Genomic DNA, 21,258 nt, shown 5'->3' with positions numbered 1-21,258 from the left:
CCTGTGTTGTGTCAACCAGATATTTCGCTTCCGTTCCAGGTCGAGGTTGATGCTTCTGAGATTGGAGCAGGGGCTGTTTTGTCGCAGAGAAGTTCTGATTGCTCGGTGATGAAACCATGCGCTTTCTTTTCCAGGAAGTTTTCGCCTGCTGAGCGAAATTATGATGTTGGCAATCGAGAGTTGCTGGCCATGAAGTGGGCATTCGAGGAGTGGCGTCATTGGCTTGAAGGAGCTAAGCATCGCGTGGTGGTCTTGACTGATCATAAGAACTTGACTTATCTCGAGTCTGCCAAGCGGTTGAATCCTAGACAGGCTCGTTGGTCGCTGTTTTTTGGCCGTTTTGACTTTGTGATTTCGTACCTTCCGGGCTCTAAAAATGTGAAGGCGGATGCTCTGTCTAGGAGTTTTGTGCCCGACTCTCCGGGTTTATCTGAGCTGGCGGGTATTCTCAAAGAGGGAGTAATTGTGTCTGCCATCTCCCCTGATTTGCGGCGGGTGCTGCAAAAATTTCAGGCTAATAAACCTGATCGTTGCCCAGCGGAGAAACTGTTTGTCCCTGATAGGTGGACGAATAAAGTTATCTCTGAGGTTCATTGTTCGGTGTTGGCTGGTCATCCTGGAATCTTTGGTACCAGAGAGTTAGTGGCTAGATCCTTTTGGTGGCCATCTCTGTCGCGGGATGTGCGTTCTTTTGTGCAGTCCTGTGGGATTTGTGCTCGGGCTAAGCCCTGCTGTTCTCGTGCCAGTGGGTTGCTTTTGCCCTTGCCGGTCCCGAAGAGGCCTTGGACACATATCTCTATGGATTTTATTTCAGATCTTCCCGTCTCTCAAAAGATGTCAGTCATTTGGGTGGTCTGTGATCGCTTCTCTAAGATGGTCCATTTGGTACCCTTGTCTAAATTGCCGTCCTCCTCTGATTTGGTGCCATTGTTCTTCCAGCATGTGGTTCGTTTACATGGCATTCCAGAGAATATCATTTCTGACAGAGGTTCCCAGTTTGTTTCGAGGTTTTGGCGAGCCTTTTGTGCTAGGATGGGCATTGACTTGTCTTTTTCCTCGGCTTTCCATCCTCAGACTAATGGCCAGACCGAACGAACCAATCAGACCTTGGAAACATATCTGAGATGCTTTGTTTCTGCTGATCAGGATGACTGGGTGTCCTTTTTGCCTTTGGCTGAGTTCGCCCTTAATAATCGGGCCAGCTCGGCTACCTTGGTTTCGCCGTTTTTCTGCAACTCTGGGTTCCATCCTCGTTTCTCTTCAGGGCAGGTTGAGTCTTCGGACTGTCCTGGTGTGAATACTGTGGTGGACAGGTTGCAGCAGATTTGGACTCATGTAGTGGACAATTTGACCTTGTCCCAGGAGAAGGCTCAACGTTTCGCTAATCGCAGACGCTGTGTGGGTCCCCGACTTCGTGTTGGGGATTTGGTTTGGTTATCTTCTCGTCATATTTCTATGAAGGTTTCCTCTCCTAAGTTTAAACCTCGTTTCATTGGTCCGTATAGGATTTCTGAGGTTCTTAACCCTGTGTCTTTTCGTCTGACCCTTCCAGATTCTTTTTCCATACATAACGTATTCCATAGGTCATTGTTGCGGAGATACGTGGCACCTATGGTTCCATCTGTTGATCCTCCTGCCCCGGTTTTGGTGGAGGGGGAGTTGGAGTATATTGTGGAGAAGATTTTGGATTCTCGTGTTTCAAGACGGAAACTCAAGTATCTGGTTAAGTGGAAGGGTTATGCTCAGGAAGATAATTCCTGGGTCTTTGCCTCTGATGTCCATGCTCCCGATCTTGTTCGTGCCTTTCATATGGCTCATCCTGGTCGTCCTGGGGGCTCTGGTGACGGTTCGGTGACCCCTCCTCAAGGGGGGGGTACTGTTGTGAATTTTGTGGCAGAGCTCCCTCCTGTGGTCACAAGTGGTACTTCGGCTGATTCTCTCTGTGAGCTTTCGTTGGTGGAGGAGAGTGGTACTGCGGCTTCTGAGTTTCCTTCCTCAGGTGATGTGGTGAAGTCGTTAGGTGCTGCTCTATTTAACTCCACCTAGTGCTTTGATCCTGGCCTCCAGTCAATGTTCTTGTATTGGACCTGTTTCCTCCTGGATCGTTCCTGTGGCCTGCTGCTCTGCATAGCTAAGTTCCGCTTTTGCTATTTTGTTTGCTGTTTTTTTCTGTCCAGCATGCTTAGTTGTTGTTTTCTGCTTGCTGGAAGCTCTGAGACGCAGAGGGTGTACCTCCGTGCCGTTAGTTCGGTACGGAGGGTCTTTTTGCCCCCTTTGCGTGGTTTTTTGTAGGGTTTTGTGTTGACCGCAAAGTTACCTTTCCTATCCTCGCTCTGTTCAGAAAGTCGGGCCTCTCTTTGCTAAATCTATTTCATCTCTACGTTTGTCTTTTCATCTTATCTCACAGTCATTATATGTGGGGGCTGCCTTTTCCTTTGGGGTACTTCTCTGAGGCAAGGTAGGCTTATTTTCTATCTTCAGGCTAGCTAGTTTCTCAGGCTGTGCCGAGTTGCATAGGGAGCGTTAGGCGCAATCCACGGCTGCCTCTAGTGTGGTTGGAGAGGATTAGGGATTGCGGTCAGCAGAGTTCCCACGTCTCAGAGCTCGTTCTATGTTTTTGGGTTATTGTCAGATCACTGTATGTGTTCTGACTTCTATGTCCATTGTGGTACTGAATTACCTTATCATAACAGCACCCCAAATTTCAGGATGGAAAGTAGCAAAAAACAGGATTTTTGGTTGCTTACCGTAAAATCTGTTTCTTGAAGCCTCCATTGGGGGACACAGGAACCATGGGTGTATGCTGCTGCCACTAGGAGGCTGACACTATGCAAATAAAAAAGTTAGATCCTCCTCTGCAGTGTACACCCCACTGACTGGCATTATACTCTTCAGTTAGTGAGAAAGCAGTAGGAGAAAAACAAGGTTGAAAAACCATAACCACAAACTTGAAAACTGTAAACGTGAGAACAGTCATAGAACAGATAACAACAGAAACATTGGGAGGGAGCTGTGTCCCCCAATGGAGGCTTCAAGAAACAGATTTTACGGTAAGCAACCAAAAATCCTGTTTTCTTTATCGCCTCTCATTGGGGGACACAGGAACCATGGGACGTCCCAAAGCAGTCCCACGGGTGGGAAAAACAGACTTCCATCAGGTCAGAGGACTCACCACTGCCGCCTGCAGGATCCTTCTGCCTAGGCTGGCGTCCGCCGAAGCGTAGGTATGGACCTTGTAAAATTTGGCGAACGTGTGGATGGAAGACCAAGTTGCCGCTTTGCAAAGCTGTAGGGTGGAAGCCCTGTGGTGCACCGCCCAGGAGGCGCCGACTGCCCGGGTAGAGTGAGCCTTAATCCCAGGAGGGGGCACTCTGTTATTGACCCGGTAAGCCTCCAAAATTGCCATTCTGATCCAGCGAGCAATAGTCGCTTTAGAAGCCGGTTGACCTCTGCGCGTGCCATCAGGAATGACGAAAAAAGAATCAGTCTTCCGGAAAGTGGACGTTCTGTCCAGATAGATCCTCACTGCCCTGACAAGGTCCAGCTTGTTCAACGATCGCTCCAGAGGATGAGTCGGAGCTGGACAAAAGGGAGGTAGAACGATGTCCTCGTTGAGGTGGAAGGTGGAAACCACCTTAGGAAGAAAAGAAAGTGGGGGCCGGAAGACCACCTTGTCCTAGTGAATGACCAAAAATGGAGGACGGCAAGACAGGGCCGCCAGCTCGGAAACGCGGCGAATGGACGTGATGCCACAAGAAAGGCCACCTTCCAAGATAGAACTGATAGAGGAATCTCCCTAAGAGGTTCAAAGGGAGAAACCCTCAGAACGTCCAGTACCAGGTTTAAGTCCCATGCCTCAACAGGGGCCCTGTACGGCGGGACAGCGTGGGCTACCCCTTGAAAGAAGGTCTTAACCTGTGGCCGAGAGGCCAAGGTCTTCTGAAAGAGGATGGAAAGCACAGAGACCTGACCCTTCAGGGAGCTAAGAGCCAGGCCCGAATCCAGTCCTGCCTGAAGGAAGGCCAAAAGAGAAGGCAGGGAAAAAACCATAGGCGGAACGCGGTTGGACTCGCACCAACGGAAGTAAGCCTTCCAGGTGCGGTAGTATATCCTGGAAGACGAAGGCTTCCGAGCCTGAATCATGGTGAGAATCACCCGGTCCGAAAGGCCGGACGCTCTTAGAACTGCGGTCTCAACAGCCACGCCGTTAAACTGAGCGACCGAGAATTCGGGTGGCAGATCGGACCCTGGGACAGCAGATCGGGCCTGTCTGGAAGGCACCAGGGAGCGTCCGCGAGAAGGTTGACGAGCTCCGCGAACCAAGCTCTCCTGGGCCAGTCCGGGGCGATGAGGATGACCGGCACCCCTTCCGCTTTGATCTTCTTCAACAGTTTGGGAAGTAATGGAAGGGGTGGGAACATGTAGGGCAGCTCGAACTGTGACCAAGGAATGGCCAGAGCATCGACGCCCACTGCGAGAGGATCGCGGGACCTGGAGACGAACTGCGGAACCTTCCTGTTGATTCGAGACGCCGTGAGATCCACGTCCGGAGTCCCCCATCGAAGACAAATCTGATGGAAGACCTCCGGATGCAAGGACCATTCCCCTGCCGCGAGGCGCTCGCGGCTGAAGAAGTTGGCGGCCCAGTTGTCCACGCCGGGGATATGCACCGCGGATATCACCGGAACCGTTGCCTCTGCCCAAAGGAGGATCTTGGATACCTCGGCAAGGGCCAAGGAGCTCCGGGTCCCCCCCTGATGGTTGACATATGCCACAGCCGTGGCGTTGTCCGTCTGGATCCGGACTGGAAGGCCCCTGAGGATCCTTTCCCAGTGGCGGTGGGACAGAAAGATGGCCCGAATTTCGAGGACGTTGATCGGCAGAGATGACTCCTGCGACGACCAACGGCCCTGAACCGTCAGGTGGTGAAAAACCGCACCCCAGCCGATCAGGCTGGCGTCCGTTGTCACCACCTGCCAGTGAACTGGAAGGAAGGACCTGCCCTGGGAGATGAGAGGTGACGTCAGCCACCAGTTGAGGGACCGCTTGACCCGAGAAGAGAGTCTGATCGGCCGATCCAGGGAGAAGACAGACCTGTCCCACTGAGACAGAATGGCTTGCTGAAGGGGTCGCGAATGAAATTGGGCGAAGGGAATCGCTTCCAATGTAGCTACCATCCTCCCCAGAACCTTCATGGCCGAACGGAGGGAGGGAGGCCGAGGACACTGAAGCAAGCGTATGTCCCGACAAAGAGTGGATCTCTTGTCTTTGGGAAGGAGGACTCTGGTCTGACGAGTGTCGAAAAGCATGCCCAGAAAGATGATGCGCTGAGAAGGAATAAGGCAGGACTACTTCCGGTTGACCAGCCACCCGAAACGGGTTAAGGTGTTGAGAACAATGGACAGGCTTTCGTGGGCCTGAGCAAAGGATGGAGCCTTGATGAGGATGTCGTCGAGGTATGGAAATAGGACCAAGCCTCTGACTCTCAAGATGGCCATCAACGCCGCCATGAGCTTCGTGAACACCCTTGGCGCGGTTGCAAGACCGAACGGCAGGGCGACGAACTGAAAATGATCTCGTTGCACTGCAAAGCGCAGGAAACGGTGATGTCCGGGAAATATCGGGACATGGAGGTAGGCGTCCTGGATATCTATTGAGCATAGAAATTCCTGAGCCTCCAAGGAAGCAATTACTGAACGAAGAAATTCCATCCTGAAGTGTCTCAGGCGAACTCTCCTGTTCAGCAATTTGAGGTCCAGAATGGGACGAACCATGCCGTCTTTTTTCGGTACCACAAAAAGGTTTGAGTAGAAACCCGTGTACCGTTCCTTTTCTGGGACGGGAACGATTACCCCGGATTTGAGCAGAGAAGCGATGGCTGCGAAGAAGCCCGGAACTAGAGCGGGATCTCTTGGAGGACGGGATTGGAAGAAACGATCCCGGGGTCTGGAAGCGAACTCTATCTTGTATCCCGAGGATACAACTTCCCTGACCCAAGCGTCCTCTACTGCGGAAAACCAGACGTCCCTGAAAGGGAGAAGACGGCCGCCCAATCTGGGAGTTGGGCTGGAGTCTTGCCAAGAGTCATGCTGAGGTGGATCTTCCAGACCAGGGCCTGGAGGATCTACCCTGGGAGTAGCGAGGACGCCATGACGGAGTGGGCCTAAAGGACACCGCCTTCTTCTCTTGACGTGCCTGTGGCCTCTGTTGCTGCTGGGAAAAGGAGCTTGACGCAGCGAAGCGACGAAAAGGCAGAAAAGAACGAAACTGTCGTCTAGGAGGAGGGCGACGAGGCTTAGCCTGGGGGAGAAGAGAACTTGTACCCCCGGTAGCGTCCTTAATGATTTGGTCCAACTGGGAACCAAAGAGACGAGAGCCCTGGAAGGGCAGACTAGTGAGGGACTTTTTGGAGGACAAATCTGCCTGCCAGGCCTTGAGCCAAACGGTCCAGCAGATGGCAACGGCATTGCTGGAAGCCTGAGCCGCACAAGACGCGACATCCAGGGAGGCGGAGACCAGGTATTCACCAGCGTGGGAAATCTGGTTGGCAAGTTCCGCTAATTGCGCGGGAGGCGACCCGTCCAGGATACCTCGCCGTAGATCCTTGGCCCATTTTGAGATGGATTTTGAAGCCCAAGTGGAAGCAAAAGCTGGACATAGAGCCGCTGAAGCCGCTTCAAAAGCAGATTTAGCAAAGGATTCTATAACTCTATCGTTCGAATCCTTCAGAGATGCTCCGCCGGACAGTGGGAGCACCGTGTTGGTGGACAGCCTGGAAACAGGGGGATCCACCGAGGGGGAGACCGTCCAATTGGCGGTAAGTTTGGGTGAAAAAGGATATAACACCCCCAGGCGTTTTCCCCTCTGAAAACGTCTGGTCGGATTCTCTCTCTCTCTGGACAAGATTTCCTCGAATTCAGGATGAGGAGCGAAAAATTTAGAAGGTGGTTTGGCCCGTCTAAACGAAACCGCCTGATCTGTGGGTTCCGTAGAGGGATCCTTGATGCCACAGGTTTGGTTTATTGCCCCAATGAGGTTCTGGACCGTCTCACTCATGGTGGCGATTTGGCTAGGATCCAGCTCCGAAATATCCTCCGAGGGCGCATCAGATAACGCCTCGCCTGACTCAGGGGAGGAGGATCGGTGGGACACCAACTGTGGGGGAAGGCTGTGCGGCGAGATGGAACGAGAAGAGGACTCAGACCGACGTTCCTGTCTGGACCTTTTGTGGCTAATCAAGGAGGGCTCGGGCGGCGGTTCCTGCGACCCGCTGGCCACTGCAGGGGTCTGCAGGGGTAACCGATCCAGCACGGACACCAGGGTTTGAGATACCCATGTTAAATCGGCCACCGATTGTGACAGAGAGGCGGCCCAGCCTGGGATGGGGGGATCACTCTCGGGCGGAACAGCCGGGGGATCCTGGGCGGTGGAACAATCGGGTTGCTGCAGGACTGACACAGCGGGGAGGACTGACCTGAGGGAAGTTTGCTGTTACAGGACGAACATGCAAAGTACGTGACTAAGGCAGAAGAAGAAGAGGTGGGGGGACGAGAGCGGCCCCCTTTTGAGGTAGACATTTTGAGAGGTCCCTGAAGAAAATGCCAGTGGGTTAAGGGACAGTGGGGCAGAGGAGGGTGTCAGTCTGCAGTGCAGCTACTCACGGACCAGGTCCTGGAAAATGTCCCACTTGCGGTGCAGACCTCCCTGTATTCTGCGCAGATCGTGTGCCCACAGGAGAGTGCGGTGGCGAAGATGCGGCGCGCTGCGTGAGCTCCTGCAGCTGTGAAGCTGTGAGGACACACAGACGCTGTCCCTTGTCATGGGGGAGGGAGGGGGCAGAGCCAGCCACAGAGGCGCCAGTGAGCAGGGCACAGATGTCGGGCGGGAGAAAAGCCCGCCCGAAGAAACAGGAAGTGAGCGGAGCGTGGCACCGGAAGTAGGCCCCGGGAGAAGCCGGGGCCTAAATTAGAAGCCGGTGACCGCTCAAATGTGTGGGGGCGCAAAGAAAAAGGTGCGGGCGTCCCGCTGACAGGCGCGGCAGCCGCCGCATGCAAAGAGGAGGGCCGGTGCCGGAAGTAGGCCCCGGGAAGAGCCGGGACCTATATTAAAAGCCGGCGGCCGCAGGAGGCGACCGCGGCCGCTGGGAAGGATCGCGGCCGCGAGTCACCTAAAAGGGGATAACCGCCGTGGAAAATTTCAGCGCGGCTGCCTGTATGGGGGGCTGCGCCGCAGAAGGTAAAGCGATCGCGGCCGTGGGTAAGCAGTGCGGCCGGACATCAGAGCCGCCGCGCAAAAAGATGGGCCCCGGCTTTTGTCACTAATAGCCCCAGAGCAGAAAAGGTGCAGCCGCAGGGATAGTAGTGCGGTCGCCGAAATAGTAGTGCGGCTGCTTGTAAGGCGCCGCACAAAGAAGCAGGGAAGGTAGGGAATCCAAGAGGCCCCCTAAGCACTGATAGGGACTCGGAGTCACCAATACTCACCTAACATCCCACGCAGTCGTACTAACCTTAAAAAAACATGGAAGATATTAGACGTCCTTGGAGCTGGTGGACGTCCTCGTCTCCTCCGACAGGCTCTGGTCGGCGAGTGGGTGGGGGACGGAGCCAGGACCGGACTTCTGAGCACGCTTGTGTGCTAGGATCTTGGTCCTGGAGAGGGATCTATGAGGATACGGGGTGGCAGTACACGCCGTACTCATAGTCCGCTTTGTGGGACTACAGGTGTGACTGCTCACCCTGTATCCCTCCGGAAAAACCTGAAAAGAAACGACGCACATTGAGGTAGATAAGGGTCTAATGAAAGACCCGTGTCCACCTCCTACTGACACTAAGCTAAACTGAAGAGTATAATGCCAGTCAGTGGGGTGTACACTGCAGAGGAGGAGCTAACTTTTTTATTTGCATAGTGTCAGCCTCCTAGTGGCAGCAGCATACACCCATGGTTCCTGTGTCCCCCAATGAGAGGCGATAAAGAAAAAAGATTTTTTATACATGATGGGGTCCGTCATATTTTCCGAATTTAAGGTATCTTACCTGAGGGCCGACGGTGGTAGAGCGGGGTCACAGGAGGCATGGTCCCTTCCTCAGGAAGCCGGTGACGGCAGAAGTGGGGCAATGCTGCAATTCCAGGGTATCCCAGAGGTGCGATGCTGCTGGTCCGGTGTTAGGCAGAGCAGAGTGCGTTGCATGGAGAGGGGTCTCTTAAGGTCTCAGGATGCCGTCGGCAGAAACGTGGCAATGCTGCGGCCCGGTGTCAACGATGAGTAGAGCCGAGTGCATCATTGGTTTCTCGGCGGCCATTTTCCTGAAGGTCAGGGCCGCTGAGATCTCAATCTGTGCAAAAACAGCCTCCGACGGCCATTTTCCTGACGCTGAGGGCTGTCTTTATCTCAATCTGCGCAAGCGTGGCCTCTTGTGGCCATTTTCCTGAAGCACACAGCCTTAGGAAAATGGAGCGTGGGAGGCCCAGCCGAGATCGCAATCTGCGTATGCGCCGCCTCCGGCGGCCCATGGCTTCATGAAGATGGTCGCAGGGAAACCAATGATGCACTCCGCACTGCTCATCGCTGACACCAAGCTTCAGCATCACCACACTTCTGCCACCGCCTGTCCCTTGAGTAAGGGATGCTGCTACACCACTGCTATAACCCCCCGGTAAGACTGCAAAAGTGTGTCTTAGGCCTCTTTCACACTTCAGTCTTTTGGCGTCAGTCTGAAACCGCCATTTTCCTCAAATAGCGGATCCGCCATTTTTTTTTGGCAGATCCGCTATTTTCCCATAGACATGTATTAGCGACGGATTGTGGCGGATGGTCGTCCATTCCATCCGCCATGTGACGGATCCGTCGAAATTTGGCGGACGTCATCTAAACATTGACGGACATTGTAACATTTTTTGTCTGCGCCGAAATGGCGGTTCGCGACGGATCCGTTGCATCCGCCATTCCATAGAATGGCCACCTATGGGCGACAGATCAGTCGCGACTGTCATTTCAGCGGATCCGTCGCCCCAATCCGCTTTTTCAATTGCGCATGCTCCAAAAAGTAGATACTTTTCCCAGACAACCCCCAAGTAACTGATCCGTCAAAAAAACGGATCCGTTAGAACCGTTTTCTCAACAATTGTGATGGATCCGTTGATCAGTCACTATGTCGGAGCTGACTGACGCCAAACAACTGAAGTGTGAAAGAAGCCTTAGGCTTCTTTCAGACTTCCGTCGGTACGCAGCAGTCGCTAAGCGTCGGCGCGACGTACTGACGGACGTTGAAGTTTTTTTTAGCACAACGTGGGCAGCGGACGCAGTGTTTCAACGCGTCCGCTGCCCATTGTGAAGTCCAAGGGAGGAGAAGGTGGAGTTCCGGCCGCACCTGCGCAGTTCAAAATGCAGGACCCGATGTACGAAAAAAACGCTTCCTTGAACGTTTTTTCGATACAACGGCCCGTCAAATACCGACGCATCCAGTGCACGACGTATGGAACGTGTGTCCATACGTCGCGATGCATCGGTAATACAAGTCTATGTGCAAAAAATACATCCTGCGGGCAACTTTGCAGGATGCGTTTTTTTCCACAGAACGACGCATTGTGACCGTCTGCAAAAGACGGAAGTGTGAAAGTAGCCTTATAGTCCGAAAAATATGGTACATGTAACATAAAAACATTTAATCAGTGGGTCATTTTCTGACACTCTCAATACGTAACATCTTATAAGTTCTAGAAATAAAATACAAAATTCTATATAATTTTATTTGTACAAGTATAAAAATACACCGTACCTTTCCAAGTTCTGGGAATATATCAAGGATAACAATATCTAGCAGAACATACGACAGCTGAAATGACATCAGATACTTGGTGTTAGTGTAAAGTCAGTAGGTATGAAAAATTAAATACTTATAAATTAAAACTACATTTTCCAAAATCAAGGTTTGAACAGGTGTCGAAGGCCTAATGCCTCTCCATGTGGAGATTGGCATGCCAGTGTTAGGAGACTTATAAGCCATGAAATGCTCCTCTGGGAAATTAAAAATGCAAATTGCCTCTTTAGAGAGGAAGAGTACTTGAAAGCTAGTGCCACGAATAGCCATCCTAAAAGTCAATATTGTGCCTTGCGATATGACAGGATAAAAGCCAAATCAGAATCACTATTTTCGGGGGTGTTGCTTCTCCTCAGTGCAGAGGCCTATAGCTGAGGTCTAAGGGGTAACGTCTCTCCTTGTGCAGAATTAAATGCCTGACATGCCAGTGTAAAGGGACGTGTGGGCCATGCAGCGCTCATCTGGTAAATTATAAATATGCAAGTTGCCTCTACAGAGAGAAAGATGACGAACTGTGTGAACCAAAAATCATCATGCATTCACGATTACCTGCTTGTTGAGCACAGGCTGCTGTAAACCATCGAATAATAATCGAATTCCTTCATACTTCGCTTCTTCCCCGATACATTTTCCTATTAAATCTAATGTACAGGATGAAGGACAAACTGTTGGTTGTTGACAAAGAAACAACACATATTTATATTTTTAACCCCTTTATGACCTATGACGTGTCCGTACGTCAAAGGTCACCTCCCCCTCTTTGATGTGGGCTCCAACGCTGAGTCCGCTTCTTTTCAGACACGACAGCTGATCTGATCTAATAGCCATGGGAGGAATCGTAATCCACCTGCTTCTGTTAACATGCTAAATGCCGCTGTCAATCTCTGACACAGGCATTTAACATTTACCGAAAGTGCGTCACAAACCCAGCCCATCGGTGCCCCTGTCACTTGATCGCAAAAGGCCAATGGATTAGCATGACAACTGGGGGTCTGCAGGAGACTCCCATAGTTGTCATTGCAGATCTGCTATGAGGGCCGCCCCATTGCCGGCGTTCATAGCAGATGATAATTTCTGCTACACATAGCAAGGCTGAATTCTGCTATGTGTGACACATGCGATTAAGTCTATTCAAGACTACTAAAGCAAATCAAAAAAATGTTTTTAGAATTAAAAAAAAATATATATATATATAAAAGTTCAAATCACCCCTTTTTACGCCATTCAAAATAAAAAAAATAATAAATACACATATTTGGTATCGCTGCATTCAGAAACACCTGATCTATCAATATATCAAAAGGATCAGATAGGTAAATGTTGTAACGAGAAAACAAATCAAAACTCCACAAGAGTTGCCGCAATACTGCAATAAAATACAATAACAGGCGATAAAAATATTGTATTTACCCCAAAATGGTATCAATGAACAAAGTCAGCTCGGCATGCAGAAAATTAGCCCTTACCCAGCCCCAGATCCTGAGAAATGGAGACGTTACAGGTGTCGGAAAATGGCACAATTTTTTTTTTATCATTATTTTAGAACCTATACATATTTGTTATCTTAAAACTCGATATGACCTGGAGAATAATAATGGCAGGTCAGTTTTAGCATTCAGTAAACAGGTTTAAAAAAAAAAAAAAAAAAAAAAGACAATTGTGGACTTGCACTTTTAGTGCAATTTCACGGCACTTGGATTTTTTCCCTTGTTTTCCAGCACACTATATGGTAAAACCAATGGTGTCGTTCGAAAGTACAACTCGTACTGCAAAAAACAAGCCCCCATACGGCCACATTGACAAGAGAAATAAGTTATGGCTCTGGGAAGGGTGGGCGCAAAAAAACAAAAGCAGAAAATCCCAAGGTAGTAAAGGTGTTACTTATACAACAAAACAAAACTCCCATTTCAGCATAACTTTACCAGATCTCTCCTACCCTAACCTCAAGGCAGATGTGAGAGTGGGACACATTTAAAATAAAGTTGTCGAAAATGACCAATTTTCACATTTAAGGACAACTACGGTAGTTTTGAAATTAGTCATGATTATTGGCTCCAGCAAACTATTGTCTGCCTAACCCCTTAGTGACCAAGTTTGACCTTAAAGTGGTTGTCCACTACACTCCCATGCTGGCAGAGTTCCAGCAGTGTCTGCACTCACGATCCTGGGGCTCTTGTGCGGTTGTTGTGACACGTGAACCCGGCGCCATTGTCTCCACCTTTGTGCGATTGAACATGAAGAGAACATCAGGGCGACAGCTGATCGATGACTCCCTCTTCATGTTCAATTCGACATATGGCGGGGAGAGTGATGCCAGCGCTGATTGGACGCCGGGCTCATGTGTCACAATAACAGCACAGGAGCCCCGGGTAGAGCAAGTGCCGACGCCACAGGTGCTGAGTATAGGCTTTCTTTATTTTATCAGGGCCAAGCATGGGTTATGACAAGGTCTTGACAAAGTAGTGAATAACGTCCGTAATGACCAGGACTTATCTGTTATTTTTCCTATACAAATTCTGACTGATGTCTATAATTGCCATTACACAAACCTAAACTTAAAGAAAAATGAATCTTTCTCCATTTCTTAGATGCCCATTTAACCATATAGCTTCACGCTGCACTATCTGAAACTCTGACGCCAGATGAAATCAGTGCCTGTTCTAAGAGTAGGAGAGGGAGCAATTCGTTTAAACTGGCATTAAAAAAGAGTCAGGGAAACACGGTGCTGGTGCTATAGTCTAAGTAAGCTTAAATTTCCTATGAAATGTCGCAAACCTGGAATGTAAGCCATCATTTCTTCAAATGTCTGCTTTGCTCGTTTCTGCTTTGCAGAAACAGCTCTAGGTTCGGTAGTTTCACAGAAGACAGCATCTACAAAGAAAACAAATACCGGTAATGCTCTGTGAATATAGATCATCAGTGAATATCAGGAGATAAAAATTTGATACGATACGACTGAACGATTGTACTATTTTTAATTCTTTACCCAGGGGAAGCTTTGCTTAAGCCTCGTCTTTAGGAGAACGGCAAGGGCGATCAAGGATGTATAGCAAAAACAGTATCATCGGTACATAGCAAGAAGGTTGGCATAAAGAAGGGCTGATGCTTAAAGGGTTATTCTCATCAGCATAAATAGTTAAAATTGCAATGTACTTGGGAAGGAGGGGAGCAAAAAACGAAAACGCAAAACCGAAAGAGGGCAAAGTCTTGAAGGGGTTAAAAATCCTCAATGTCCTCAAGAACAGAGGGAGTTTTAATTTGTTTCCTGCCCGTTGGCAAGGAGAGCAGTGCTTACATGCCCTTTCCAATAGTTAATGTAAGCGCTGCTCTGAAGCTGGACGGATAGTTGTGTCCAGCCTGGCTAATTGGCCTGGCACTCCTGCAAAGGCAAAGCACACAAAATTTGGGGCCAGTGATGCTCCTAGTCATTGAAGCAGGAGCACATCGTCCCCCAAGTGTGGAGGGAAGCGGTGTACTCCTGATAAAGAAGTTACGGAAACCTCTAACTTCGCCCTACTGACTTTTATATTTCCCAAAGGTCTTCTAAAAACAAAATAAATTAATTTATTAAAAAGCAATATGTGCAATCAGAGTTTTCGATCCTGTATTTGCAGGTCTAGCACGCAAATGTTTTTATTGGTCTTCATAAAAGTGAACCTGTCAATACATTTTCACATATGGAAAAAATATAGTTACTTACCGATCATGATATTTCTCTGAGCCCATGACGGCACCACGGAGAAGGGATCCGCCCATCAAGGACAGGAAACCGACAGATAAAAAGGCGGTACCACTTTCCCGCATCAGTTGTTTACAGAGCATGATGGGAACTTAGGTTAATAAAAAAATATATATTCGACATTACTCAAAGTCTTAACAGAGATACCGCGTGATTTCATAAGAACTAGCAAAATTTTAACTAGTGTGCACACCCACACCTGAAGAGAGGGAATGTACGGGTGCCGTCATGGGCCCAGAGAAATACAGTTATCGGTAAGTAACTATATTTTTCTCTGTCCCCCATGACGGCACCACGGAGAGATTTGCAGAGATTGTACATTAGGGAGGAACCACCGCTTCCAGAACCGTAATCCCAAAGGTAAGGTCTGAAGAAGAGGCTAGATTCAGCCGATAATGATTAAAGAACGAAGAGGGGGAAGATCACGTAGCAACTCTACATATCTGTTCTATTAAGGCCCCGGCTTTTTCTGCCCAGGAGGCTGTCACCTCTCCTGATAAATGGGCTTTTAATTTTTCTCCGGGATGGCCGCTTCATGCGAGGAGTATGCCAGGGTGATGGCGTCCTTTATCCATCTTGCCGGGGTGCCCTTAGAAGCTTTTTCGCCCCTCTCGAGGACTCTGAAAGCACACAAAGAGAAACCTATGCTTCCTACGCTCCCTTTTGGTCGCTAGGTACTGGATTAGGCATTTCCCCACGTCTAGTGTATGTAAGATTTCTTCAATATCTTTGAGATTGGGACAAAAAGCAGAAAGGGAGATCTCCTGAGATCTTGAGAAACCGTGATGCCACTTTTGGAAGTTAGGCCGGGTCAATCTTAAGAATAACCCTATCCTCTAAGCTTTGTGTGAATCAAGGGATGGCTTGACAATGTGTGAATGTCACTGAACCTACGAGCTCTTATGAGAACTACAAGTGATGTTTTAAGGGACAGATTCCAAGTGAAGCCTCTGACAGGGGTTCAAAAGGAGGTTTGGATAGGGCTGTAAGGTCCAAGTTTAAATCCCAAGGAGAAGTAAAGCAAGAGGGGATCGGTCTAGACCTGGCCAACGCTTTGATGAACCCGATTCCCAGCCGGGTCGAAATTGTACAGGGCCCATAAAGCCAGGACTTGAATTTTTAAAGTATTTGTGGCGCAGCCCCTGTTCCAACACCTTGTGCAGAAACTCTAAGACGGCTGTTATAGGAAACCCCCTCTTCTAACTTGGAACCTGAAGCTGAAAAGAAGTTCCTCCAGGTTTCCCCCATGCAGTTTGGTGGTTCCTATATGGTCTTCTCAACTCCTGGAAACATTCACAATCAATATTATGGTTAATATTCTGAGGAGTTGCACCACTGAAGTCTGGGTGACCAGACTTTTGACCATTGCCAGATATTAGGGCTCAGAGTACTGGCCCCCGACCACCTGTACTATATTTCCACGAGGAGGGGACTTGGAGAAGCGACGCGTGCCTGTTCAGACTGGCTTACCCAGTCATGCACCGCAGCGTCTGCTTGCGTCATAGGGGCAAGCTCACACCGCGCGTGCGCACTAGCCTCCGGTCCTGGACTGCGGGAAGATCAACCAATAACAGTTAGTACATGGATAATGCCAGAGCATTGGGATGTACGCACATTACTCATCCAGGAGATCACGTCTATTCCGAATCCTTAAATGTCTAAACCCCATGTAAGGGTTGGATATTATTGAAACTAAGGAATATGTCGTCTGGCAGGTAATATCTCCTGACATTACCAGTGTTGTGCTTCTCATCAGAAGCGCTGAAAGGGAAACGTGGATCATCACTCCTATTTTACTGATATTACACACATATACATATCCTAAAAGGCAATCTTGTCAGTGATATTTATACACCCAGACAGCCATGGAGAGAGTAACCATACTCTACTCTAGAGAAAAACAGGTTCCTTCAAACCACTGAGGTAGATTATCTACTGTGAGGCAGTGGGACTATGGATTCTCAATTGTAAGAGTCCTGGATACAGTTTCATTTATCTTTGGAGCCCTAAGAGCAGAGAGTATGGGATCCTCTGCCACTTGGCTCAGTGCTGCTGATTCACTACAAGGTACCAAGGCAGTGATGCCGTCCCTGGTAACCATAATACAAAGGACTTAGGGGACGAGAATCTGTCTACCGGATGTTGATCAAGGAAACTAGTCTGATTGCCGTATGTGGAGTCAGGAAGGATTCTTTCCTTCCACCTCGTGGTATTTTCTGCTCCCAGGACAGTAGAATTTCCTTTTATAGGATGAACCAAAAAAAAAAAGACATATGTCACCTTTTAAAGCTATGAAAGAGACCTGCCTTTAGCACTCAAGGTAGTAGCTCACTTGAGAGATCTGTTTTACACGGAAGAACTGCCAATTTACTAAGCCAATTCAAGCATAGCTGTTTGTTTGGCTAAGCCCTGTTGTAAAGAATGAAGCAACAGAAGTTGGATCTGGGTACAAAACCACTAGGACTCTACAAGCCCGAGTTGGGGCCCAAGACAAAAATGTGAAGTGGTAGGCCGACAATACAATGTGCAGCCACACAACAAGGCACAAGTTAGAAGGTCTAACCCAGAGGCCCACAGCCAGAGGCGAAAAAAGGTACCAAGCCCAAAGTACTATGAAGCACAGAGGCACTATGACACACTAATGATACCCCCTGAGGCACAGGGGCACTGAAGCAATATGATGCAATAAGATGCGCATAAGCATACAATTTGATGCATAGAGCCGCTATGAAGCTCTGATGCAATATGAAGCAAAAAAGCACTATGATGCAATATGATGCACAGAGGCACTATGATGCAATATGAAGCACTATAATACAACATGATGCACAGAGGCACTATGATGCAATATGATGCACTCACTATAATGCATAGAGGTATTATGATGCAATATGATGCAGAGGCACGCAATATAATGCAGATGCACTATGATGCAATGTGATGCACAGAGGCACGCAATATAATGCATAGAGGCACTATGATGCAATATAATGCAATATATATATATATATATATATATATATATATATATATATATATATATATGTGATGCAATATAATGCATAGAGGTATTATGATGCAATATGATACACAGAGGCACGCAATGTAATGCATAGAAGCATTATGATGCAATATGATACAGAGGCACGCAATGTAATGCATAGAGCCAATATGATGCACATAGACACTCCATATAATGCAGAGGTATTATGGCGCAATATGATGCACAGCGGCATGCAATCTAATGCATAGAGGCACTTTGATGCACTATGATGCAATATAATGCACAGAGGCACCATATATAATGCATAGAGGCACTATGATGAAATATGATGCACAGAGGCACTCAATATAATGCATAAAGGCACTATGATTCAATATGAAACACAGAGCGCTCAATATGATGCCTAGAGGTACAGCCATGCTTGAAGATGCCAAACAGGCCCACAGTTACAAGCAATTTCTCAGAGATCCGGATAAGCCCCCACTCTGAATAGTACATCTCATTTGTCAGACTGACCCCACCCGAAGGAGCAAATTAATGAGCAGCAGCTGAAGGGCAGTCTTCCAGGAGACAAAGTGCTCCATTAACACTATGTGTCCTCCTAAGGCATAGAGTAGTTAAGTTGCAAAGAAAAGTGAAATACCTGTTTATCGAACCAAAAAGTCACTCTGAAGTCCAATCATAAGGCTCCGCGCAGACAAGACATGCAACTAACTGTCAAATCATGAGATGTAGCCTGGACACATGGCCTTATTATAGACTAGAGGTCCAAGGCCTAGCTGTGTATATGTGAAAACATACCCCGCACATGAGGCTCTAGGCACAGCTTTGGAACAAAGGCATGAGTCCATCAACACAACATTCCACCATGCCTTTACCTGTGCTGGCTCCATACCTGCTAAAAAAGTGGGCGCTGGTAACGCCGAGAGCCCATCATGAAGGGAAGCGGCGTCCCATCAGGAATGCCGCATTGCTGTCGATTTTCTCTCCTGTGCCCCACGAGATCCAGGAAACCAGTCTGTTGCCTGTCTCGTTCCACACTTTCTACCATGGAATGCAAGGCGACCTTATGCCCCAGCGTCCTGCTCTGACGTCAGCTGAAGTGCGACAGCCTTCTCCACCATACCTCCTTTTCTCCGTCACCTCTCCCCGCACACCCTAAAGGCCCGCTGACCCCAGCGGTGGCGCCTCAGGATATCGCGCCAGCTGAAACAGGGAACCCCCGCTGCCTGGATCAGTCTGGCCTGGCAACGGAAGTAGCGGTGGCTTGCCAGCCGGCGTCGGAGCCGAGTGCCTCCACTTCGGGAGGAAGCTGCTCTACCCTGGAGCCTTGTCCACTCACTGGTCTTTGCGTTCTCTGGAGAATATTCTGGGAGAGGCAGCATGCGGCAATCCTCTTCTCTGCTGCCTCTCCCCGCACACCCTAAAGGCCCAGCGGTGGCGCCTCAGGATACCGCGCCAGCTGAGGCAGGGAACCCCCGCTGCCTGGATCGACCTGGCCAGGCCTGGCATCCCACGAAGATCCTCAGGTATGATGCTTGCGTCGACTGTAGGTTCCCTATCAAGGACAGGAAACCAACTTATGCGGGAGAGAGGTACCGTCTTTTTATCTGTAGGTTTCCTGTCCTTGATGGGCAGATCCCCTCTCCGTGGTGCCTTCATAGGGCACAGAGAAAAGAAATGTGGCTTTTCCCCAATAAAAATGCGATCTTTAATGAAAACATTCGATTTGCCAATCATGATAAAGCTAGCAAAGAAGCCATGTGCAAATCAGGCTGGAAGTGCATTAGAAGCGCTTGGACCATTTCTTCCAAGTGCAGTGACAAGCCCTCAGTGCACTTCCACCATTATTTAAATATGGCTCATACACTAGATTTCTCATTACTGGTGCATCAGATCTCTTTTTTTTTTAATAAAAAAAAAAAAAAAAAAGGATCATTTTTATTGGTTGAAAATCGCTATAGAGCCATACTATTACTCCTATATCTAAAATCTGAATATACTTAAACCCTTCCTGGAGATATGTAAATATAACTAATGTGGGAAACTAGGTAATAAAACACAAAATATTCATGCAAATTGACAAGGAAAAGATTGTAGCGCCCATACCTCTGAGAAGTGTAATAAGTGAAACCAGTCGATGCTCTTGACTAAGCTGCTCCAGTTTACATTGTAGGTAGTGGTCTGTGTAGGTCTCTAGGGTGTTTTTTAAAAGGATTCGCCCTCCCATTAGAAGGTGATGTAGCCAATCAGAAATGTGGAAGACAACACGCCCTGCACGTAATTCGTAATAAAGCATGAAAAATACAGAATTAATAACTGATGAAAGGTGTTAAGTGTATTCTCTCTGAATTTATACAGGTACAGACAGTAATATATTTCCCATATACTTATAAAATCTTCTTACTTTGATACATTGATTTTGAAACACAATGATTTCCAATACAGTTTAATTTTTTTTTTTTATGACAAGCCGTATGTAAATACAGTGTGAATGGAGTATGAGAAAATGTCTTTGACATCTTGCCCGGTAAGGTTTTCCAGTATGCACAACCTCCTGGAAAACATCTACTTCATGGGGAAGCCAAACAGGGAGTGTGCTCTTTTATTTGATGCTTGGGACAGTTTTGCTTTTTTTGTTATAATTTAAAAAAAAAATACAAATTTTATTATTTTAATTTGCTGTTACACATAAAAACATTTCTAAATATAATAAAAAAAATGCTAAGTAAAGGCATTTGCAAAGGGCACAAGCATGGTATGCAAACCCGACTATCATGTCATTCCACAGCATAGAAGTGATCTATCTGCCCTAAGCAGCGTGACCTTGCTTAGAGCAGAGATCATCTTCACGGCCATGGCTTGACATATACATTACATACTATCGCTACAGACAGTGTACTAACTTTACTACTAGAGGAGTTTCCCTGCCTCTCAGCAGCGCTTCTCTGTCCAGGACTGTCACACCGGTGTGTACCCCACTCTGACTGATCTCACAACAATCAGAGCAGTAGCACAGCCATGGACAGAGAAGTGCTGCGGAGAGGCAGGGAAAACTCCTCTAGTAAAGTAGTAACACTATATACACGGCAGCAGAGCGCTTCCTGCATTAGAAACATGAGACACGTAGAGGTATCAATGAGAAGCGTTGCCGTCAACAAGATGGCAGCGATTCCACTGAAAAACAGGTCTATGGATCAAAGGTTCTAAAAGAAGTAAACACATCCATAAATACTTTTCTTTTTATTTTTAACCCCTTTTCAACATCCCCCTACCTGTCGAAATCAGAGACCATTGAGGAATTGCTATGGCAATCATGGATCTGCTAATCCCGCCACGTGTCTGACATCACATTGAAAACTAGCCTGTGGCTGGGCTTCAAAAACGGCAATGATTTTTACTAGTATTACTGGGTACAGTACAAGTCCCCTGTGGAGACTAACACAAAGGAAAAAAAAAACATTTCCACCCATTAAAAAAAAAGGTAAAAACAGATGATATCAGAGAAAAAAAAAATTAAAACTGCGAAAATGGCCAAAATGCTGTATTTTTTTTAAACATATATATAAAAAAGGATATACCTATCCCAAAAATGGGATCGATAAAATAAATAAGATAAATCTTCTTGCCTTGAAAAAAAAAAAAAAAAGAAAAAAAACAAGCCTTCAACCAGCTCCATTAGCCAAAAATGAAAACAT

At 47.9% G+C, this 21,258-nt stretch overlaps 1 protein-coding gene across 4 annotated transcripts in view; it reads right to left on the bottom strand.

Moving 5' to 3' along the window:
• The window catches only part of SNX14 (sorting nexin 14), a 115,084-nt gene that overhangs the window by 6,342 nt on the left and 87,484 nt on the right, over nt 1–21,258 (bottom strand). For all 4 annotated transcript variants that reach the window (XM_069726417.1, XM_069726415.1, XM_069726416.1 and 1 more), the window contains 4 exons: nt 19,670–19,834; nt 13,593–13,688; nt 11,367–11,458; nt 10,776–10,832 (listed from right to left, as the gene is read on the bottom strand). In XM_069726417.1, coding sequence (XP_069582518.1) covers nt 10,776–10,832; nt 11,367–11,458; nt 13,593–13,688; nt 19,670–19,834 — 410 coding nt within the window. The remainder of the gene's footprint in view (nt 1–10,775; nt 10,833–11,366; nt 11,459–13,592; nt 13,689–19,669; nt 19,835–21,258) is intronic.

Source organism: Ranitomeya imitator, chromosome 5, assembly GCF_032444005.1.
Source record: "Ranitomeya imitator isolate aRanImi1 chromosome 5, aRanImi1.pri, whole genome shotgun sequence".
Classification (NCBI taxonomy): domain Eukaryota; kingdom Metazoa; phylum Chordata; class Amphibia; order Anura; family Dendrobatidae; genus Ranitomeya; species Ranitomeya imitator.
Note: the sequence above shows the minus strand (reverse complement) of the source record. Positions and strands in the feature narration are given on the sequence as shown.